This window comes from Calliphora vicina, chromosome 3, assembly GCF_958450345.1.
Source record: "Calliphora vicina chromosome 3, idCalVici1.1, whole genome shotgun sequence".
NCBI classification, from domain to species: Eukaryota; Metazoa; Arthropoda; class Insecta; order Diptera; family Calliphoridae; genus Calliphora; species Calliphora vicina.
In genome coordinates this window covers 1,834,728-1,854,297 of record NC_088782.1, presented here as the reverse complement: position 1 = coordinate 1,854,297, position 19,570 = coordinate 1,834,728, and the positions used below count along the sequence as shown (strand labels likewise).

Sequence of the window (19,570 nt, the reverse complement as noted above, 5' to 3'; positions counted from 1 at the left end):
GGCCAAAGCAAATATGGCCCCTTTGTTTTTGTTTTCACAACATTTTCACATTTCCATAAAGGAAATGCTGCTTTGTAAAACCTCTCAATTTTAGCCAATTACTAAAAATATATTTTCAACAGGATTTCCCCTATGAGCAACAAAAATATCCTTTTCATCTAAACAACCGAGCCAAGTTGAGTTCCAAATATATTTTTACAAATTTCATTAGTGCCAGAGGTTCGTAATCAGTCAAGCATTGCGTTACACACAAAACACGGGCGAGTTACATGTTTAAGCCAAAACGCCATTTTATTAAAAAAAAAAACAAAACAAAAGAAGGGAATATTTAGACTCACACAAACTGTGCAAAAGGTTGTGTATGTGTGTTGGCCAAAAGAAAACGGTTTAAAAGTGAACGGTTCCAAAAAAATAAAAAATCAAAGAAAATATTTCATATAAACAAAATTAGTTTAGAAAGAAATATTTATTGGAAATCTTTTTCAAAAGATGCTAAATGTGTAAAGACAATTTAAACGCAATTAATATATGTATGTACATATATTCGCGTATGTGTCATTGCGAAATTTAAAGAAATATCTTAAATATTTTAAAACAATAGTGGTGTTTTTAAAAGGATTTTAAAGTGTAAACCTACATATTTGAAGCCCACCGAAAAAAGTATTCTATTTTTCTATTTTTTGGAAAAAATTCTTCAATTTCCTGAAAATCATAATGATAGAGGAGCATCATCCCATACCAATGGGCATGTGTAAGTATGTTATTTTTTAACCCCAAATACGAAATTAAATTCCGACGGCTTGTATATGACTTAAGGAAATGATAAGCCGTCGGCTGTTCAATGAATAACAACTAATAAGCCGGCGTTTGTAAAGCTTTTGGAATTATTTAAATTTGTTGAATTTCCTTATTAAAGTTGAGATTTAAATTATACATACATACATACGTCATTTCATTTTTTTTTAAACAACTAACGAAATTAGAAACAATTGTAGAAATTTTAATCAACAAAATTCGGACCGTGTTAAGTTAACTTTTTATGAAAATTGATATTTTAATACAAAACGTTAGAATAAGTAAAAATACATTGTTTCCTTTCCTGTCGGCTATCAGAAATAATAGAAAAATTACAACAATAACAAAAATACTTCTGAAATGTATATCTTAAATGTTTTGTATTACTTTTATTATTGCGAATCCATCTTAAAGCGGACAAAGGCCCATATCTTCTAAATATACTCAAAACCAATAACAAAGAAAGTATCTTATACATGAAATAAGTAAAAAAATGTGAAAACTAATTTCAAAAATATTTTAAACAAATATTTTGTGTCTCCTGTAAAATTTGTGAAAATGAACTTAGCGCATTGGCGTAGATAGGGGGGTGCTGGGGTGGTCAAAACCACCCCAGACTCGCATCTGCCCACCCAAGATAAAAATTTGGAAAGTCGCAGAAAGATTTTTTTGGATTTGTAGATTGTTGCGTTATGAGATTCCTGTGCCCTAGAACATTAATCATGGGGTTTTTGGAACCCAAAAAGTTAAAAAATACTCCAATGCCAATCGTACAACGGAGCACATGAAATGTTTGGTTTTTACAAGCTAAAATAAAGGAGACAAATCCGCAAGCCATTTTGGTTCATTGTTTATCCGACAGGCTAAACTTAGTTATTGTGGATTCGTGTTCACACATATCATCAGCGCAAACATTCTTAGCATAGAGGCTTTATGCATTCACTTTTCGAAACCAGAAAATAATAATGATTTAAAAAGCCTAAGCCAAGCTCTTCAAATTAAACAGTATAAAATAAACAGCCTTTGCACAACTAGATGGAGTTGTAGATATGAAAATTGTAAGTCAGTAATTAAAAATTACGCTGTAATTAAAAGTGTTCTTGAAGATTTTTATATAGAATCAACATTAGGTAAAAGCTAAAATCTAGATTTGCCGGATTCTATTCCTTCAGTTGATTATTGCAAGTAAACTATATAAAAATATTTTATAAAATAAATTAGCAGTTTTAAATATTAAAAATGAAGTAGTTATGTTAGCAAACTGAATTTTTGTAATATTTTAGTTTTGTTTTAACAAAAAATTCTTTTTTTTATAAAAAAAAAAAAATTATTTTTCAATTTGGAAGGACAATTGCCCACCCCAGAATAATAGTCTAGCTATGCTTATGACTTAGCGCGTTTGCACACTAAGTTAACCCTTTCGGGACTACTGGGTTAATACGTCCCAGCAATTCTCAAATGCAATTTCTTGTACTTTCATCTAAAGTTAATAATATTCTAATCACCCATCAAAAACACTGATTTTGATTATATGTCCCACGAAAAATGTTTATTGGGATAATATGTTCCAGGATAAAAGGACGATTTGAGGATTTCTGAATATGCAGAACATAATATTTTTTCCTCATATATTTTGGTTCTCAAAATAAAACTCCGTCCCCAAAGGGTTAAAAGTATATTTTTGTACAATATTATTTAAGAAAATTAACAAACAATTAACTGCTCTACACAATCAATGATAAATACCTGCTGGAAATGTGTGTCACGTACCAATCCCGTGAAATGTGTTACATATCACTTCAGTCCCTTTCATATAAAGTATTAGAACTATAACCACAAAAATACCACAAATTTTAAGTAAATTTGAACGCGGTTTATGATTTTAATAACTTATATGTCATTGTACATTGTACATATCTGTCATTTATTTTCACTTAGTTATTGAACATAATAGTTTTTTTTTGTTGCTTTGAAAATATAGAATTTTGTGCCAACAATGACCCTTTGTTTTGCTTTACTTCCATGAAGATTATTGTCAAATTCTGAGCTGCTGAAATCTGGCCACATCATCACATGGAACTCGTATCTAACGCAACATATTCGTTTGAAGCGAGCATTGGCCGAAAAACGCCCACATGCTGCAACTCCTGCTCAAAACTAATTAGAAAGAAGTGGTTGGGAAGTTTTGTCTCACCCGCCTTATAGTCATATACCTTGCCCAGTCCGACTACTATTTGTTCTGATCAATGCAGAATGCTCTTTCTGGAATACGCTTCACTTCCGAACAGATTATCCGATATTGGCTTCATTCGTTCTTGGCCTCAAAAGATGAGAAGTTCTTTTGGCTCGGAATGTGCTATTAATGGTCAATACACTGAATAAATTTATATTGTACAAATGTTTCAAAATAAAAGCTCAAAATTTAAAAAAAAAAATAATAATAATTATTTTTAAAGGAGATTATAGCTCTGTTCAATAACTAAAAGTTGTTACTAGTTAGTAACAATTGTTACTGGAAAAGCGTTCATTAACTCAAACAAAATGCAAGTAGAGAAAAAATGAAGAGCGTATAAATTTTAAAGAGTGTTCTCTCGTTACAAAACTATTACAAGTTCTATTTTGAACTCGTAGTAGTTAGCATCTTATATTTCATATGTTTTTTGTTATTGTTTATTTATTAACAATTTTATTTTTGTGGTGAAAAAAAGAATTTTCAATAAAATTGAAGAAAATTTGAGTATTTATGTATACATTTTAAAAGGAATAAAATAAGAAAATTGTGTGTATAAAACAATTGTTACTGGAAAAGAGTTCATTTACTTTTTACTATTTTTGAGAATTTAAGAGAGTAATTTTGTAAATTTTGATTTTATTCTCTTGTTGCAAGTATTTACTGGGAAAGTAAATGAACAGACCTAATAGCTTCAGTTTTAAAAACTAAAAAAAATATATCCAAAATCAATTTATTAAGTTTTTTTTTTCTTATATAAATCATCGTCTATTTATATTATATAAAGCACTTTTTACATTTTTAGAATTCGTTTAACCAAATCTAAAGAAGTTTGAAATTAGAGTTTTGAAAATTTAACTTGACTTACCTTTGGCCGTAGATGTGAATGGGTAAACAGTAAAGTTAGAGAAAAATTCATATCAGAGCTTGCATTATCAAATTTACCACAACGAGTAAAATATTCTCAGTTTTTGAATAACTGTAAAATTTTCCAGCTGATTCTTCACTTTTATGCATTTCTAGATAGATTATTCTATATAGAAACACATTTTTGCAAACTTTAAAAAAATATTTTTTTTCATTTATCCGTACAAGTCCTTACCGAAAAATGATATCTCGACTTTAATATTTATCGAAAGTTTGGATTCTAACACTTTATATACAAAAATATACCTGTTATTTTAACATTCAGTTGCTTTAATAGGTGCTAACCACTCTGCGAAACCAATTCAAACTAACTTCTTCTGTCTTGGATATTGAAATGCATTACATTACATTATATTTAATTATATTGAAAATAAATGATGAAAAGTGTTTTTAAAAAAAAAATCGTTAGTAAATTGACAATTTTTTGGTTACAATTGTACAAGTTATATCGTCCCCTCAATAAAACAATAGTGTATAAGCATATACACTTCCACAAAGTGGGTCAAAAGATAAATTGAAATATTACTTTTGGCAACAAAAAAATTATACACTATTGTTTTATTATGGGGACTATATAGTACAAGAAATAATTCTATGGACATAGTTTGATTTCTTTCAAAATTTGTAATATTTTCAATCATGTTTCTCTAATCTAATTTGGCATGACTTTTTCAAATATTTATTTACCTAACAATTCGTCATGGAGGATCAGAGACCGAAAATAACGGGTTCACTTTCATTTCAATGGTAAATTCTCATTCGCAGCCATTTAAAAATAATTTTTTTGTGATATATCACTGAGAGAGTGATTTATTCGAGAACATTTTAGGTTTGGGGTTGAGAGAAACAGAGAAGAAACAAACACAAATAATCTGGATGAGTGATTGATTTATAATTTATTTTTTTCGTAAATGTCAGCTTGTGACTTTTATTTGCGAACATGAAAAATAAGTCGCAAAAATGCATTTGATGCAAATTAACGCTTAATTATATACAATTTATCAAAAGATTAATAACAATTTAAAAAAAATTATCATTTCTGTTACTCAGACTTCATTACTTCATACTTATCATATTATTTCCATAATTTGTTAAAAATTACTAACAATATGCTATTGTATGTAAATTAAAGAGAAAGTAACAGTTATTAAGAACAAGAACTGAATTGTTTATATCACACCAAATCATTAAAAAACAACAACAACAACGAATAAAGGTCATACCAAACCATTTAAATAAAAATCATTTTATAACTGTTATTTTCAGTGATTTATTTTTATCACAAAAATATAAATCACAATTTGGGTTTTTTGGTATATGGACGAGTTATTTTCGATCTCTGTGGAGGATGCATTTAAATAATTTAAACAATTTGTTTTACAATGAAACTTATCGGTTGCCTTATCAGTTAATAATTCAAAAAAGTATAATACACAATTTTACCATTACTGTGAGGCGTGCCTTTCCCTTAATCACTTCATAAACAATAATCTTTAGATGTGTTTAAACAAAATACGGACATTAAACTTTAGTGTCCATCAAAACATCAAAGTGTCATTTGCCACCAAAACAAACACAGACAGACAATAGAAAAATCTTGACAGAAGTCAATCCTTTGTAGATTATGAAAGACACTCGCCTAAAGTACATTTAAATTCGATTTTTGTCTCTAAAAAAAGCTATTTATAGGCAGATAAAAGTAACACGCAGAGTATTTGTCTAGATCCGCACAAGAATATTTTCATATGGAGGCAAATCTAAGTGATAATCTGATTAGAGATGGCAATAACATGCAAACTACACCTGTTACACTACACAGCCCCATTCACACACTCACGCACACATTCAATCGTACACAATCTGTGGCAGTAGCAAATGTAGCAGCTACAAAATGTTCAAATCAAAAGGGCATTTCAACAATGAACAAAATCTATGGGATGAATTTGAAAAATCTAAAAAAAGAACAAAAGTTCCATGAATGATTTGGCCAAAGTTGGAAACAACTACATGACTTGGCATGATAACAAAAGATTTACACTTGTTCAGAAAAGAAACACCACCCGGGCATTTGCAGGAAAAAGGGAATATTTTAAACAATATTTGTTGTAGTTGCTGTTTGTTGGTGGTGTTCAATAGCTCAAGAACAATTCTTTGCTGCTGCAACGAAAGAACATAAACGGATGAAACGTTTTGTTTACTAATTAGAAACTAATGTGTTTAAGGACGAACGAAAGAGCCAGCGAAAAGTAAATTGAATGAATTGCCAGAAAATGTTCGAAAATACAATCAAACAAACACACACACACACACAATTTGAATGTAGTCTGGTAATAATTTTCCAAAGGGTTCCCTTGTTTACGAATTGTTCTCGTAATCTAAATCATCCCTGTTTAAAGAGATTTGCTTATAACTAAATTATAAAAGAATTTTGGATTTGAATGAAAAAAATTTGTATTGAAATCATTGTATAACAAATATAAACACAGCCAGCCAGCTACAGATACTGCAACCCCTAATTGTTTTACTGACAGATATATTTAGTGTTTTTTTGTTTCGCCTCGTTTTATTTTCATTTCGGTCTTTAAGCATAAACATATGCTTAAGGATTTCAGGATATTTATTTCAGCTTTCAGCGCACATTACAATGAGTCAGGTCAGATAAGTAGTTGAATTCTATATATTTCTTTTTATTGTTGTTCTTCTTGTTGTTGTATTGTTTTCATATAGATTTCACTTTAATCGGATTTATTTAATTTTTGATAAAGTATTTAAGCTGCAATGAAGTCAACTTTTTGACAAACAAATCATTTGTGTTCGTATAAGTACAATATGTTCAAATAATTATATTATTTGCTAAACATTTTTGGTGATTTCAAATTTTGAAGTGAAAATTGTTGGAAAATAAATCGATATATTAGGCTAACTTACATATATTTAACAACTATGAAAATAGGTTAGGGAGTAGTCGAAAATATCGATTTCGGAAATAGGCCTTCTTATATGGGAAATTACTGACCTATCTTCATAGCATTTGTTAGCGCAACTTCTAATAAAATGGAGCTGTGCGTGCGACACTTGGTATACCAATTTAACACTGAAAATTTTAATCAAATCGGATATTGTTAATTTCAAATTTGGAAATACAAATAACTCTTTTCAAATGTTTGCAAGAAATACGTTATGAAATGTCTAGTTTAGTTATAATATAATTGTAATCTATACAGAATTATCATTTTTAAAGCATATACCTATGCATAAGTTAGAAATCGGCCGTATTTCAATAATTTGGTTAATTTATTGATGCTAATGCTGAGTTTTGCTCACAAAAGCTTATGGTGAATGTGTTTCAACGTGCCAGAGATGGTTTGTTCATTTCAGAAGTGGTGATTTTACCACGATAGCCAAAGATTGCCCAGGCCAGCCAAAAATGTTTTAATACCAAGAATTGAAGGCATTACTCCACGAAGATTATTATAAAAGTCAACAAGAGCTTGCAAAATCATTGGCAGCAATTTCAAAATGAGCAGCAGAATTCATCCAAAAGCAGGGACATTGGGTACCATGTGAATTGAAGCCGAAGGGCCTTGAAATACGATTTTGCATTTCCGAAATGATGCTTGAACGCTATAAAAAAATAATTACTTGCGATGAAAAAATGGAATGGATAAGAGATCGTATGTGAAGCCTTGCCAACCAACCAAATCAATACCAAAGCCAAATATCCAAGGATCCTATCAAAAAAATCCTAGCAAAAAATCTGGGCAGACCATCACAGGGAACTTGTATCGAACGCAACTAATTCGTTTGAAGCGAGCCAGATATGAAACCGTAATATTTCATCATGACAACGCCCTGCCACATGTTGCAATACCTGTTAAAAAGTATTTAGAATGAAGTGGTGGGAAAGTTTTGCCTCATCCGCTTTATAGTCCCGATTTTGCCCCGTCCGACTACTATTTGTTTCGATCAATATAGAAAGCTCTCTCTGGGATATGCTTCACTTCAGAACAGAGTATCCGAAATTGGCTTCGTTCTTGGCCTCAAAAGATGAGCAGTTGTTTTGGCTCGGATTCATATGTTGGCAGAAAGATGGGGAAAAGGTCATAGCTAACAATGGCCAATACTTTGAATAAATTCATGTTGTACAAATGTTAAAAAGAGCTAAAAATTTTAAAAAATGTTTAGCTTTTCTGAAGTTTGAACAAAATACAAAAATATCACTGTATAATAATGAAGAATCCTAAATTTCCAAAAAAAAAATCCTCGTGAAAGGGTTTCTGTTAACCTATTTCTGCAAAATATTCTTTGTTGCCAATCGAATGATTCGGTTGCACACATAGAATTTCTATTTTTGATAAAAAAAAAAGAATTTCGGTTAAAGCAACCAAACTTTTGTTACTCCTTCTAAAGTTTTGTAGTCAGAACTGTAAAATTCGGTCACTAAGTTAGAATCATTCGGGCATGGGTAAGAATTATCTTAGATAGACCGTGGTTGTATCACATAGAAAAATAATTTGTCATTTAATTTTTTTAAAAAAGACCAAAAAACACACAATTTGCGAAAAGTTTAAAACATTAAAATATTTCAAAATGTTCATTAATATAGTAATTTTCACAATAGTGGTCATGAAATATTCCACTGGTTCTCTCTCTCCTCTTCACAACATTTCAGTATAATTTTTACATATTTTATTTCAGTTAAACGCATACATACAAACCATTAATAATCTGTATATGAAATTCAATGTGTTAGAGTGTGTGTTTGTGTTATTTTAAAAAATATTTACTCAAAAAACAAACTGAAATATTTAATGCAACAACAACAACAAAAAAAAAAGAATTTAAATTATTTAAAAACACCATGAAAATGTGGTTAAATAATTTCATTTAAACCAATAAATTGAGACAACATTATACAAGTGTTTATACGTTCCCACACTTACCACACATTTACTGTGGCAGTAGTAATATCAGTAGTTGTGAAAGTAGTGGTACGGGAATTTGTTGGTCATAGATGAGCACAGCCAGTCAGTCATCCAGCCACCAAACAAGCCAACTGACCAAAAACAGTCAAATATCAGTCCAGTCAGCCATTGAAACATGACCAGCAACTGTGGACAAATGCATTAAATACCAAATGTAACCAAATAAACAATAACAACAGCAACAGCAACGGTAATAATAAACGTAAAATGTTATAAACTCAATAGGGAAAATCATGAGTTCAGAGTTGTAGATGTCGCTCGATTTTAAGGAGGAAATGTGAAAGGTTCTGAAAGTAAAACGTACCGTTAATTTCCACTTTTAACGAATAAACTGCCATGATATTTCACTTATTCAGGACCATATATGACGTGCCGCAGAACAAAAGGTACTTTTTCGATTTTTTTTTACAAATTGATTTTTTGGTATTTTCATAATATTTGGGTTGAAATCTTCTAGAAAAAATCAATTTCCCAAAATTTTTAAATTTTCAAAAAAGTACCTTTTGTTCTGTGGATCCTCATATGTATGATTAGTTTCATATTTCTTGCAGAAAAATAAATTTATTGTAGAAAATTAAAAAATATACATTTGGAAGAAGAAAAAGTCCCTTTTTTGTGTGTCTTTCTTCATTTATTGTAGAAAATTGAATAGGTACCATTAGAAGGAACAAAAATTAACATTTTGTTACCCGTTTGTCGAATATCACTCATTAAGTTTCTAGGTTGGGTGAACAGACAAAATGCTAAGTTTTTTACAATTTTAACTAAGCGTTTTACTTGCCTTTTTTGATAAAGATATGACTGCAAAGTATTTTGATGTTTTAAAACTCATCCGTTCTTTGTTATTTCCCTTTTGGTACCATTAGAAAGAAAAATCTACCTGTAAGCCCAATATCCCTGATTATTACTTCACTTAGATGCATACCAGCTAACTTTTATATTGGTAAGTTCATTAATTTAAATTATTAGAAAAGTACCATAGAAGAAAAACTACCAATTTCACTTTTCCCCCTTTGAAAATACTCCATTTTGACGAAATGTTACACAATGCAAAACTGCGTTCATTTGTTTAAGAAAAATTAAGATTTAAAAAGGTACCTGCTTTATAAAAATTAACATGGGTTTTGCACATCCAAACATTTTTGTATAGATTGTCAAAGATGCTAACAAAGCCGAAAACTCTAGAAGCAGAAACTTTAAAAGAAATAAACCACCGTTTTTAAAAGGTAAAAACGTAACAATAGCTTACCAGCCCAAGCCCATAACCATGTAATTACCTCCAGTATTCACATGAATGTGCCACTATCTCCTTAAGATAATTTTTAGAGATATAAATGGGCGCTTTACTATTAGTAAAGATGTGGGTATCCCTGTATGATATCCCCTGATACTGAACATATTGTACGGCTCTCTTTATAACCATTAATTCGGGCTATATTATAAGTATACTTCAGTGATCCGGTAGTATTATTTGTTTACTTGTTTTTTTCACTTAAAATTTTTAATTTCAATAAAGTATTAAAGACCTGTCTCTTATTTTTTAATATAAATACTGATGTGTTTTAAATATTTGTTGTATCTACTCTCGTTTTGAATGTAATAGGTTACCAAATTAAACCCGCTGTACTCCCTAAAAATACGAATTTCTAAATCGCCTTCTTAGTGTATCTATTTAAAGTCGAACCATCTTTAATTGATAAGTTTATTTATGCTTTGTTTAAAATTACCGTAATTCCTATTCGAATTTTCCGGTAATGCAAATAATAAAAATACGGGAACGGAAAATCCAAAGATATATTCGAGATAGGTTTTTATCACTCATTGCAACAATTAAATCTCGTTAATAATTTTCATATTCCAGTCTAGACATGGACATCACAATGAAACAATACGACGTACCTCCGTGTTTATCCACCTTTTGCATGTGTTCCCTTTTTAAAATGATTAACAAAACGCTTCTGTTCACTTACAAATTGAATCTTTACAATGTGCAGAGTTTTGGGAAGGGCCAGAATGAAATAGTCGAGTTGCAACATAACAAAAAATGTGTAAATAAATATACAGTTATTTCAATAATTACAAAACCACAAATTTACTAAAGTACAATCCAGTTAAATGGGCAACTGTCCGAATACAACCAACTGACCAACCAACAAACTATTCAAAAAAAAACAAATAAAAAAAAACTTACGCACCGAGGAACAGTTACATACAGACACGGGTAGATGGTAAAACAATAACAAGGCCACAAAAACAAATCCTGGACAAAACCACAAAAACAGTAAAATTGAGAAAAACTTTATTACACACAATACACAACTAAAAGTTGCTACAATTGGCAGGGACACAACTAGAATGTAACAGATAGTTTTAAATAAAATAAAAAAAAAAAACTTTTGACCAAAAAAACTAAAATTGTATCTTGTTTTGCTTTAGTTCCTTTAGATATTAAACCATGTCAGGCGACAGTAACACAACAGCACATCTTGCTACATCATCACCAACATCAGCAACAGCATCAAAGTACATACAGCAACTCTTTAATGACCATGAACGGAAATGAAAGAATGTTAACAACATCTACAACAAATATTTCCGCCTCAAACAATAATACAGCTACAAGTGCTTCTAGCAACAGTAGCAGCAACAAGAGCACCTCTTCACCAATAACGCCTCAACAAACGACAACAGTAAATTCCACTCAATTGTCTGCAACACAAGTCAATGGCAGCAATGGTAGTCAATGTCTCTCATCCACGAATGGTCATGCTAATAGCAACGGCAGCAGTAGTTGTGGAAATGGCAGTGCCACTAATAACAACAGTAACAACAGCAACAGCAGTCATGGTAGTATTAGTCAGGAAACACTTAATGACAATATGACAACAAACAACAGCAACACAACAACAGCAGCAGCAGCACTAGCAATGCCGACAAGTACATCAAGTAACGGACAACAACAGCAGCAGTCATTGACAGGAACGACACTTGTCAACGGAAGTTGTAACAACCACAATGGCAACTGTAGTCAAACAACTACAAACAACAATAGTAATACGGCATGTGATAACAAATCATCAACAAATCCTTGTGGACCAGGACCACCATCAATGCAACAACAACAACTGCTACAGCAACAGCATCATCATCAACTTCAATTGTCTTTACATCAACAACACCAACAAGCCTTAAATATTTTGCAATGTTCAGCCAACCGTTTGACATTAACCGAATGCAATTTGAATAGTAACAACATTAACAACAATAACAACAGCAACAGCAATAACATAAACAATTGCCACAACAATAGCAACAACAACAACAACAATAACAGTAACAGCAATCAACATGCAATTGAAACAGCTTTAGCTTTACAACAGCACTTGTTACAGCAACAATTGAATACAGCTGCTGCTGCTGCCTCAGGCATTCCCTGTTCCCATTCGCATTCCCACTCACATCCTCATCCCCATCACCATTCACATCCTTCCACACACATCATTGATTCTCTGTGTCCATTGTCGGCTTCAGCATTGTCATCGTTGCCATTGTCATTGTCTTCGAATGCCTGCTCAACACCATCATCCGTGTCTAACACCTCAATGTCCTCATCGCTGGCCTGTGGTTATTGTTGCCAACCAATTTGTGATCGTTATATAATGCGTGTCGTTGACACTTCATTCCACGAGAGCTGCCTTAAGTGTGCAACATGTTCGTTGCATTTGGTGCATTCCTGTTTCGCCCGCGATGGCAAACTCTACTGTCGCATCGACTACGAAAGGTAAGCTTGCATTTTCATTTATTGGAATATTGTATGTTTGTGCATCAGTGTAAGACTATTCATTTGTTGTCTCGTTGTATTTTATTGTCTGAGTGACAAAGGATATCGATGGTTTAATATCATTTTTTAAATGGCCAAAGGCAAATGCGTTAGATTTTAAACACTTCAACGATTTTAAATACCTCAATTTGTTGTGCATTTTAAGAACAATATGTTGTAGTTAAGAGATTATTATTTCGTTGGAGTTCACAAAGGGAAGGAAAGAAAAATTTTCGACAAGACATCGGAGCTTAGCCGTTCCAAATGTATTAAAACTTAATACATAGGATCTTTATGGTCATACAAAATTTTAAGTTTCTCAAAATAGAAACGGTGAAAGCTCGGTATTAGCGACTAACCATTACCGCGACGGCTTAATTTTTAGCATTGCAGGTTCTATAATAGCGACAGTTTGCGAAAAAAAACTTTTATCTGTTTTTTGACCCTCCGTTAGTCGCAATCATTTTCAGTCGAGACTAGTCGCAATGTATCAAATTGATATCAATACAAGAAAGGCACGTTTGAAAATAATTTAAAATAATAATAAAAATAAAATTGCAGTATAAATATAAAAAATACAATAAAAAAAATGTTGCCAGTATCAATTAGATCAGTGGCGAGTAACGGAGGGTTAAATTTGATTACAATGTCTATAACCAAAATAGGGAAATCCCCGTCTTTTGGTATATTAACCTTTTTGGATGATTTTGATCTTCTATTTTGTCAGTTTATTCGTGACATTTGTTGTGTAAACACATCTCTTAATATGGGAAAAGTTCAACGTATTTTAAAGCCAACGATTTCTCAAAAAGTAGAGACTTTAAAAAAATTTAAAAGTGCAGATTCCATAAATTCAATTTGTGTGAATTACAAGTTGAATAAGTCTTCGATTTACCGCATTAAAAAGTTCGTAAAAAGTATGCTGAGTACCCAAGAATGGAAAAATGCTTTATAAGTGGTTTGTAAAACAAAGGGAAAAAATATGTTCCTGTATCAGCAACAATTTTACAATCAAAAATTTATCAAACCAATTCATGTTTCAATGGCAGTGAAGGATGTTTGATGAAATTTAAGCGTCGACATGGAATTAGATTTTTAAAAATTACAGACGGGAAATTGTCTTCGAAACTTCATCTTATTGATCCATTTGTGAAAGTGTTTAAGAACAACGTTGATGAGCATGGGTTGACTCTTCACCAAATCTACAATGCCGACGAATCCGGTTTATATTAAGGATACTTCCAAGTAACACCCTTGTCTCATATAATGAGAAAGCGGCTCCTGGAAGAAAAATATGTAAAGAGCGAAAAAAGAAATAAAATCAAGAAGAATTTCATGTGGAAAGTAATGAGGAGCAAATGGATTTATACGATTTATAATGGTCATGAAGAAAAGAATATTAAAGTGGACGATTGTATAACATCGATAAACATATGCAAACAATTTTTCAATAAAATTATGGGTTCTGTTTCTGAATTTTCGCGACAGCTGTGGTTTTTAATTAGTCGCGAAACCCGAACTTGCACTGTATCTTCCATTTTCTAAAGTTTTTCCTCAATTATAAGCTATTATATGGTTGACAATAGATACAATTCGGAGTGGGACCATGATTTGATTTCCAGAAAATAATCATGTCAAGTGAACCAACTTTTGAAACTGATGTCTTCCGAAAAGAATGTAATAAATGTTTTGTAACTCAAGATATAGAAACATTTTTTTTTTGGTCCCACTAAGTGACTTACAGGAATAGACCAAAGCTTTCTTTTGATTTTGCAAAATAAAAAATTGTATGTCTTGAGTTACAAAACATTTATTTTGATAGATATCTCACTCACATCCCACTAAGCTTTCTTTTGAGCAAAAAATAAAAAATAAATGAAAAAAGTTATTGATTTAGGAAAAAAAGAGACAAACATTTTTTTTTAATTTTTTTTTACGAAAAATAGAAGAAATGCCTTTCTAAACTATTTTTTTAAAATCAATAGGTAATAAGTTACATGGATAAGAAAAACCACCTGTCTGGCCAACATGTCAACTCAGATAGTTCTTCACCGATCTTGTTGAAAAATTGTGTCTAAATTACTAAAATCTACGATTCATTAGCTTTAATCAAATCAGACCAACAGTTCTAAAACAAAAATAGTTCAGAACCCATTTATATAGCCGTGACAAATCGTTCAATCACCACAGAATAAAAATGAGCAACTGAACGAATAAAACAAACTTGTTCATTCAAAAGTTCACCTGGAACAGCTTTTAAATATTAATTAGTTGTCTTATAAAAATTAACGTCATTAACCAAACAGTCCGTGGATAATTGGAAGAATTAATTTCAGGCGACTTGTCCACTTAGATCATGTGATACGAGTATTGCATCTTTAAATTTTTTTTCATTAAGCCCCATCATTCCAAATTCTACATTTGATGAATACATTTCAAACATAGATAAGCACTTGTAGATAAGTACTTAGATGATACATCATAATAATAATAATAACAACATTGAAATGCAAATAGAATTGTTTAATAAATTTTTATTTTTCTTTGCCAACAGACTTTTTTTACGAAATCGTTGCCTTGGTTGCGGTCATAAAATTGCTGCCGATGAGCTGGTGATGAGGACACTTGAAAATGTTTTCCATTTGAAATGTTTTGCGTGTGTTGTGTGCGGTGCCATCCTTAAGAAGGGCGAACAGTATGTTGTAAAGCAGGGCCAATTGTTTTGTCGTTTCGATTACGAGAAAGAAGTGGAGATGTTGCAAGGATACGGTAAGTAACAACACAAAACCAACCAACAGCTTTTAGCAATTCTTTTCTTTTTTTTTTTTGCTTTTTCGCTCTTTCTGCTGCTACACTATACTGACTAAATAATAAATAAATTTGTTTAAGAGCAACAAAGCCAAAAGTAGAAAATTGTATTTATAAAGGGCTTTTTGAGCGGGAATGTGATATTTAAATTAAAGCAAACAAATCAAGGGAAAAATAAATTGTTTTAAAAATTCCTTATATCTACTCTAACTTGCTATACAGATTTCTATGGTGATGATTTGTTTGCGCCAAAGCTGGATGGTCGTAGAGGGCCCAAGAGACCGCGCACCATATTAAACACACAACAGAGAAGAGCTTTCAAGGCATCATTTGAAGTATCGCCTAAACCTTGCCGTAAAGTCAGAGAGAATCTAGCCAAGGAAACAGGATTAAGTTTAAGGATTGTACAGGTAAGATACAGCACAAACGTCTATTGCATTTATTAAGTAATATAAATTAATTATTTTGAATTTTAATTTCATTAAGGTTTGGTTTCAAAATCAAAGAGCCAAAGTGAAGAAAATACAAAAGAAAGCCAAGCAGGAGGGCCATACTAAAGGCAACAGCGATTCACAGGACTCACAAGAGTCCGACAACAGCAACATGACAAAGATAAAGGATGAGGCACAAAGTGATAATGAGTCTTTAATGGATTCACCATTTTCCACAGCAAATACCGCGGATACCATGGCCAAACTAAGGAATTGTATTAAAGATGAAAATGAAAATGCTCCCTTTAATTGCATAGAAACTAATAAAGGTAAATTGCAGTTGAAACAAAGAAATTAAATTGTTAAACATTTGATTTATATTATTTATATTACAGAGAACTGCAATAAAACCAATGAACCCATTTTGAATACCATCTTGGGTCTGAGCTATTCCACATTCCAGCAATTAATGGGGCCTTTTTCACAAACTCCCATGATCAATCCCATTGATCGTTTGTACAGCATGCAAAATTCCTATTTTCGACCTGAAGAATTGGCTTACAGTGATGCCGGTGGTGGAGTTGGAGGAGGTGGTGGTGGTGGTGTTGGGAGTGTTATGGGTAGTTTAGCGAATAAAGATATTAATGATAATTAAGACATTTTTAGAATTTTAAGTAGTTTTAAGTTGCACTTAACTTTAATAATTAACAACCACAACAAAAATCAAAATTAGTATTTGTAAAAAAAAGAAAAAACTTTTATGTTTGCCACAGTTTAAGTGTTAATAATTAGAAAATCGAATCAAAGAAATTTAAAGAAAACAAATCATTAAATAAAAAATAATATATGAAAATTCAAAGCACTCATCTTATTCAAAATGAAAGAATTATGTGGGTAAAATAAATATTTTAAGAATATTGCTGACTGAGTAAAAATTATATTAATAATGAAAGTGATAAAATTACCAAAATCAATTAAATTAATAACGGTATTTAAGAGAACATTAAAAACGCCTATTCTTACCACAAGGATATAAGCACAGTTCCACATTTCTGCGGCTAAAAAACATCATTTTATTTCTGCCTTAATATTTTTGAATGTTAAAAAAGAAAAAAGCCATAGTATATCTAATCGTATATAAAATCGGCTACTCGCAATCTTCATCCGATCCCGAAGATTCCCATCTTGATCTTGTAAAGGACTCAGAATTAAACAAAGCAAAACTTCCAAGATAGAGACTCCAACAGGAGTGAAAACGATACCGAACTTATTTATAAAATTACTAGTGTATAAACCAGTCCATGACAGAGAGAACTTCTGCTCTATTGAATACCCATCAAGATCGAAAAAATCTTGCTCCACACAGCCCAATTATGAATAAAAATTTGCCGGGAGTTTTTTTCCCTTGCAATGTACATTGACGTAATTAGATTTTCAGTTATTAAATTCGTTATGAAGCATTTTTTAAAATTAGCAAAAAAAAAAATGCCAAAATGTTCTTTAAATTAATCCTTAAAAAGTAATTCTTTAATATCCTTGCAAATTTCAAATAAGTTTTTCCAAATAATCTATATAACGTCACTAGAGTTTTTCACTATTATTTTCCTTAGTTTTATGTAATGTTTTTTGAACTTGACTTTCTCAAAAAGATGTTTAAAGCTCCAAAACAAATCCAGAGGATTCATATAAGAAAAAAGTTTTAACCCAAATATACCAATAACATGTTCAGTTTTTAAAATATTCCAAAAACTCGTTAATGTTCACGGCTGTCAAAGAATTCTATTCCGATCGAAAGTGCAATTATTTTATTATTTTGCATTGAACAAAGTGTAAAACAAAAATTTTTGAAATAAAACCATCTTCCGTGGAATTGAATTCTTATTATGAAATAATTGAAACCAGTTCAATATGGGATAAATGTTTGAATTGTAATATCATTTTTTCTGTGTATATTTGATAAGTAAAAATTTGTTTAAAATTTATTTAAGAAATAGTAAAATGTCATAAAACATTCAAAGGCGTTTTTATCGAAACAACTTTTTTTTAATTATGACGTTGTTGCAGCAAAGAGCGATGTGTGAGTTTTTAGGGTTTTAGTGAGACCTTCTGAAATAATCTTTTATAAAAAGAATATAATTTAAACGAATTTTTCTTTAGATTTAATAAAACTTTTCATGGAAAAACACTCACTCGGTGATTGTATATGTTGGAGATATCAAAAGCATGATAAAGATTACATATTCCTTTTTGGATTGCTTTAGATTTTGATTAATTTAATAGTTTCGTTTAGTTATGATAAAAGACTCATTTAAAAAAAAGTTTCGTCTATACATGTAAATACAAACAAAGTTTCAAAGACATGTAAATTAAATATGTCAGTTGTTATACATACTCACTAATCATGTTTATTGGATGTTCCAAAAATATCTAATTTTAATTTGAAATTTGTATTTGAATTTGAATTGAAAGGGAAAAATAAATACAAAAAAATTGTTTAAAGTGCAAAAAAAGGAATTTCGGTTAATCGGTTAATCGACACAAATTAATCAGTTTATTTGTTATTTGAAAATCGATAATTTCAAATTATTCGAACAGTTAACCGTCCAAAATTAATCGGTTAACCGATTAACGGTTAATCGATTGAATACCCTAATAATATTACATATGTATTACTTAAGTGTTAATATCAATTTTTATTAATTGATTTTATAAATTTTATAAAAATAAATAACTAGAGATACAGGGACCAAATGTGAGAATCATGTACTTTATTATAATATCTTTACTATTAATATTTTTCAGAATAAGTTATGGACCAAAATCAAGGATATTATAGGATAAGATTTTTTTTTACTATTTGTTTCTAAAAGATTAAAACAAATAATTGTACCGAACCAGGAAAATTTTAGAGTCAGTATATGACAAATTGACTATGCAGTTCTATCAAATAGAGCATGTCGTCACCTAAAATGCAAAACAACTATCATCAAAAAATTGGAAATCGATTTTATTGTTATATCGATTACGATTCACTACATCATATTACATATGTATGTGTACTAAATTTTAAACTTTTACTATCAAAAATGACCAAGTTATAACCAAAATTGAATCTAAAGTATATTCAAGTACATGATTTTCTTTTTTCATAAAAATTAGTATTGATGATAGGTTTTTTTGTTTCAGAAAACAATAATTCAAAAAAACGTAAGCCACATATCTTAAAGTGTACATTGAAAAAACTATTTTTTTTGTATGCATTATAATTCTAGTTTCAATGTAATTCAGATTTGAAAATTTTGTTTCAATATCTCAAGTAGTTTTCATTTTATACCGTTTTTTGCTTCTCCTATAAACCTATGAAAAGTGATGTTACGTTAATTTGCATTTTAGATGACGATGTACTTTCGTAGTTAGTTGTGTTAAAAATGCTGTTTTACGGTGTTATAGGTGTGTCAAATGTCTTCATTCTACGTCTTCGGAGAGTTTCAAATAGCTCTGTGAAGAAGTGAACATACTTAAAAATTATAGGAAATTGCAGTATTTTGCAAAAAGCTACAACATATTAAAATGC

At 30.7% G+C, this 19,570-nt stretch overlaps 1 protein-coding gene across 1 annotated transcript; it reads left to right on the top strand.

Moving 5' to 3' along the window:
- Positions 1-714: 714 nt before the first annotated feature.
- On the top strand, positions 715-16,651 carry LOC135953871 (uncharacterized). Its single transcript, XM_065503893.1, has 6 exons — positions 715-751; positions 11,374-12,718; positions 15,312-15,526; positions 15,788-15,975; positions 16,052-16,325; positions 16,392-16,651. Exons 1-6 carry the CDS (start codon positions 715-717, stop codon positions 16,649-16,651), a joined length of 2,319 nt encoding a protein of 772 aa, XP_065359965.1.
- Positions 16,652-19,570: the final 2,919 nt, after the last annotated feature.

Excerpts from the sequence above, each read along its gene's own strand:
- LOC135953871 (XM_065503893.1), top strand. The coding sequence starts at position 715 with ATGATAGAGGAGCATCATCCCATACCAATGGGCATGT. Across the intron at positions 15,527-15,787 it reads GGAGATGTTGCAAGGATACG|ATTTCTATGGTGATGATTTG; the intron begins GTAAGTAACAAC and ends CTTGCTATACAG. Across the intron at positions 15,976-16,051 it reads TAAGTTTAAGGATTGTACAG|GTTTGGTTTCAAAATCAAAG; the intron begins GTAAGATACAGC and ends AATTTCATTAAG.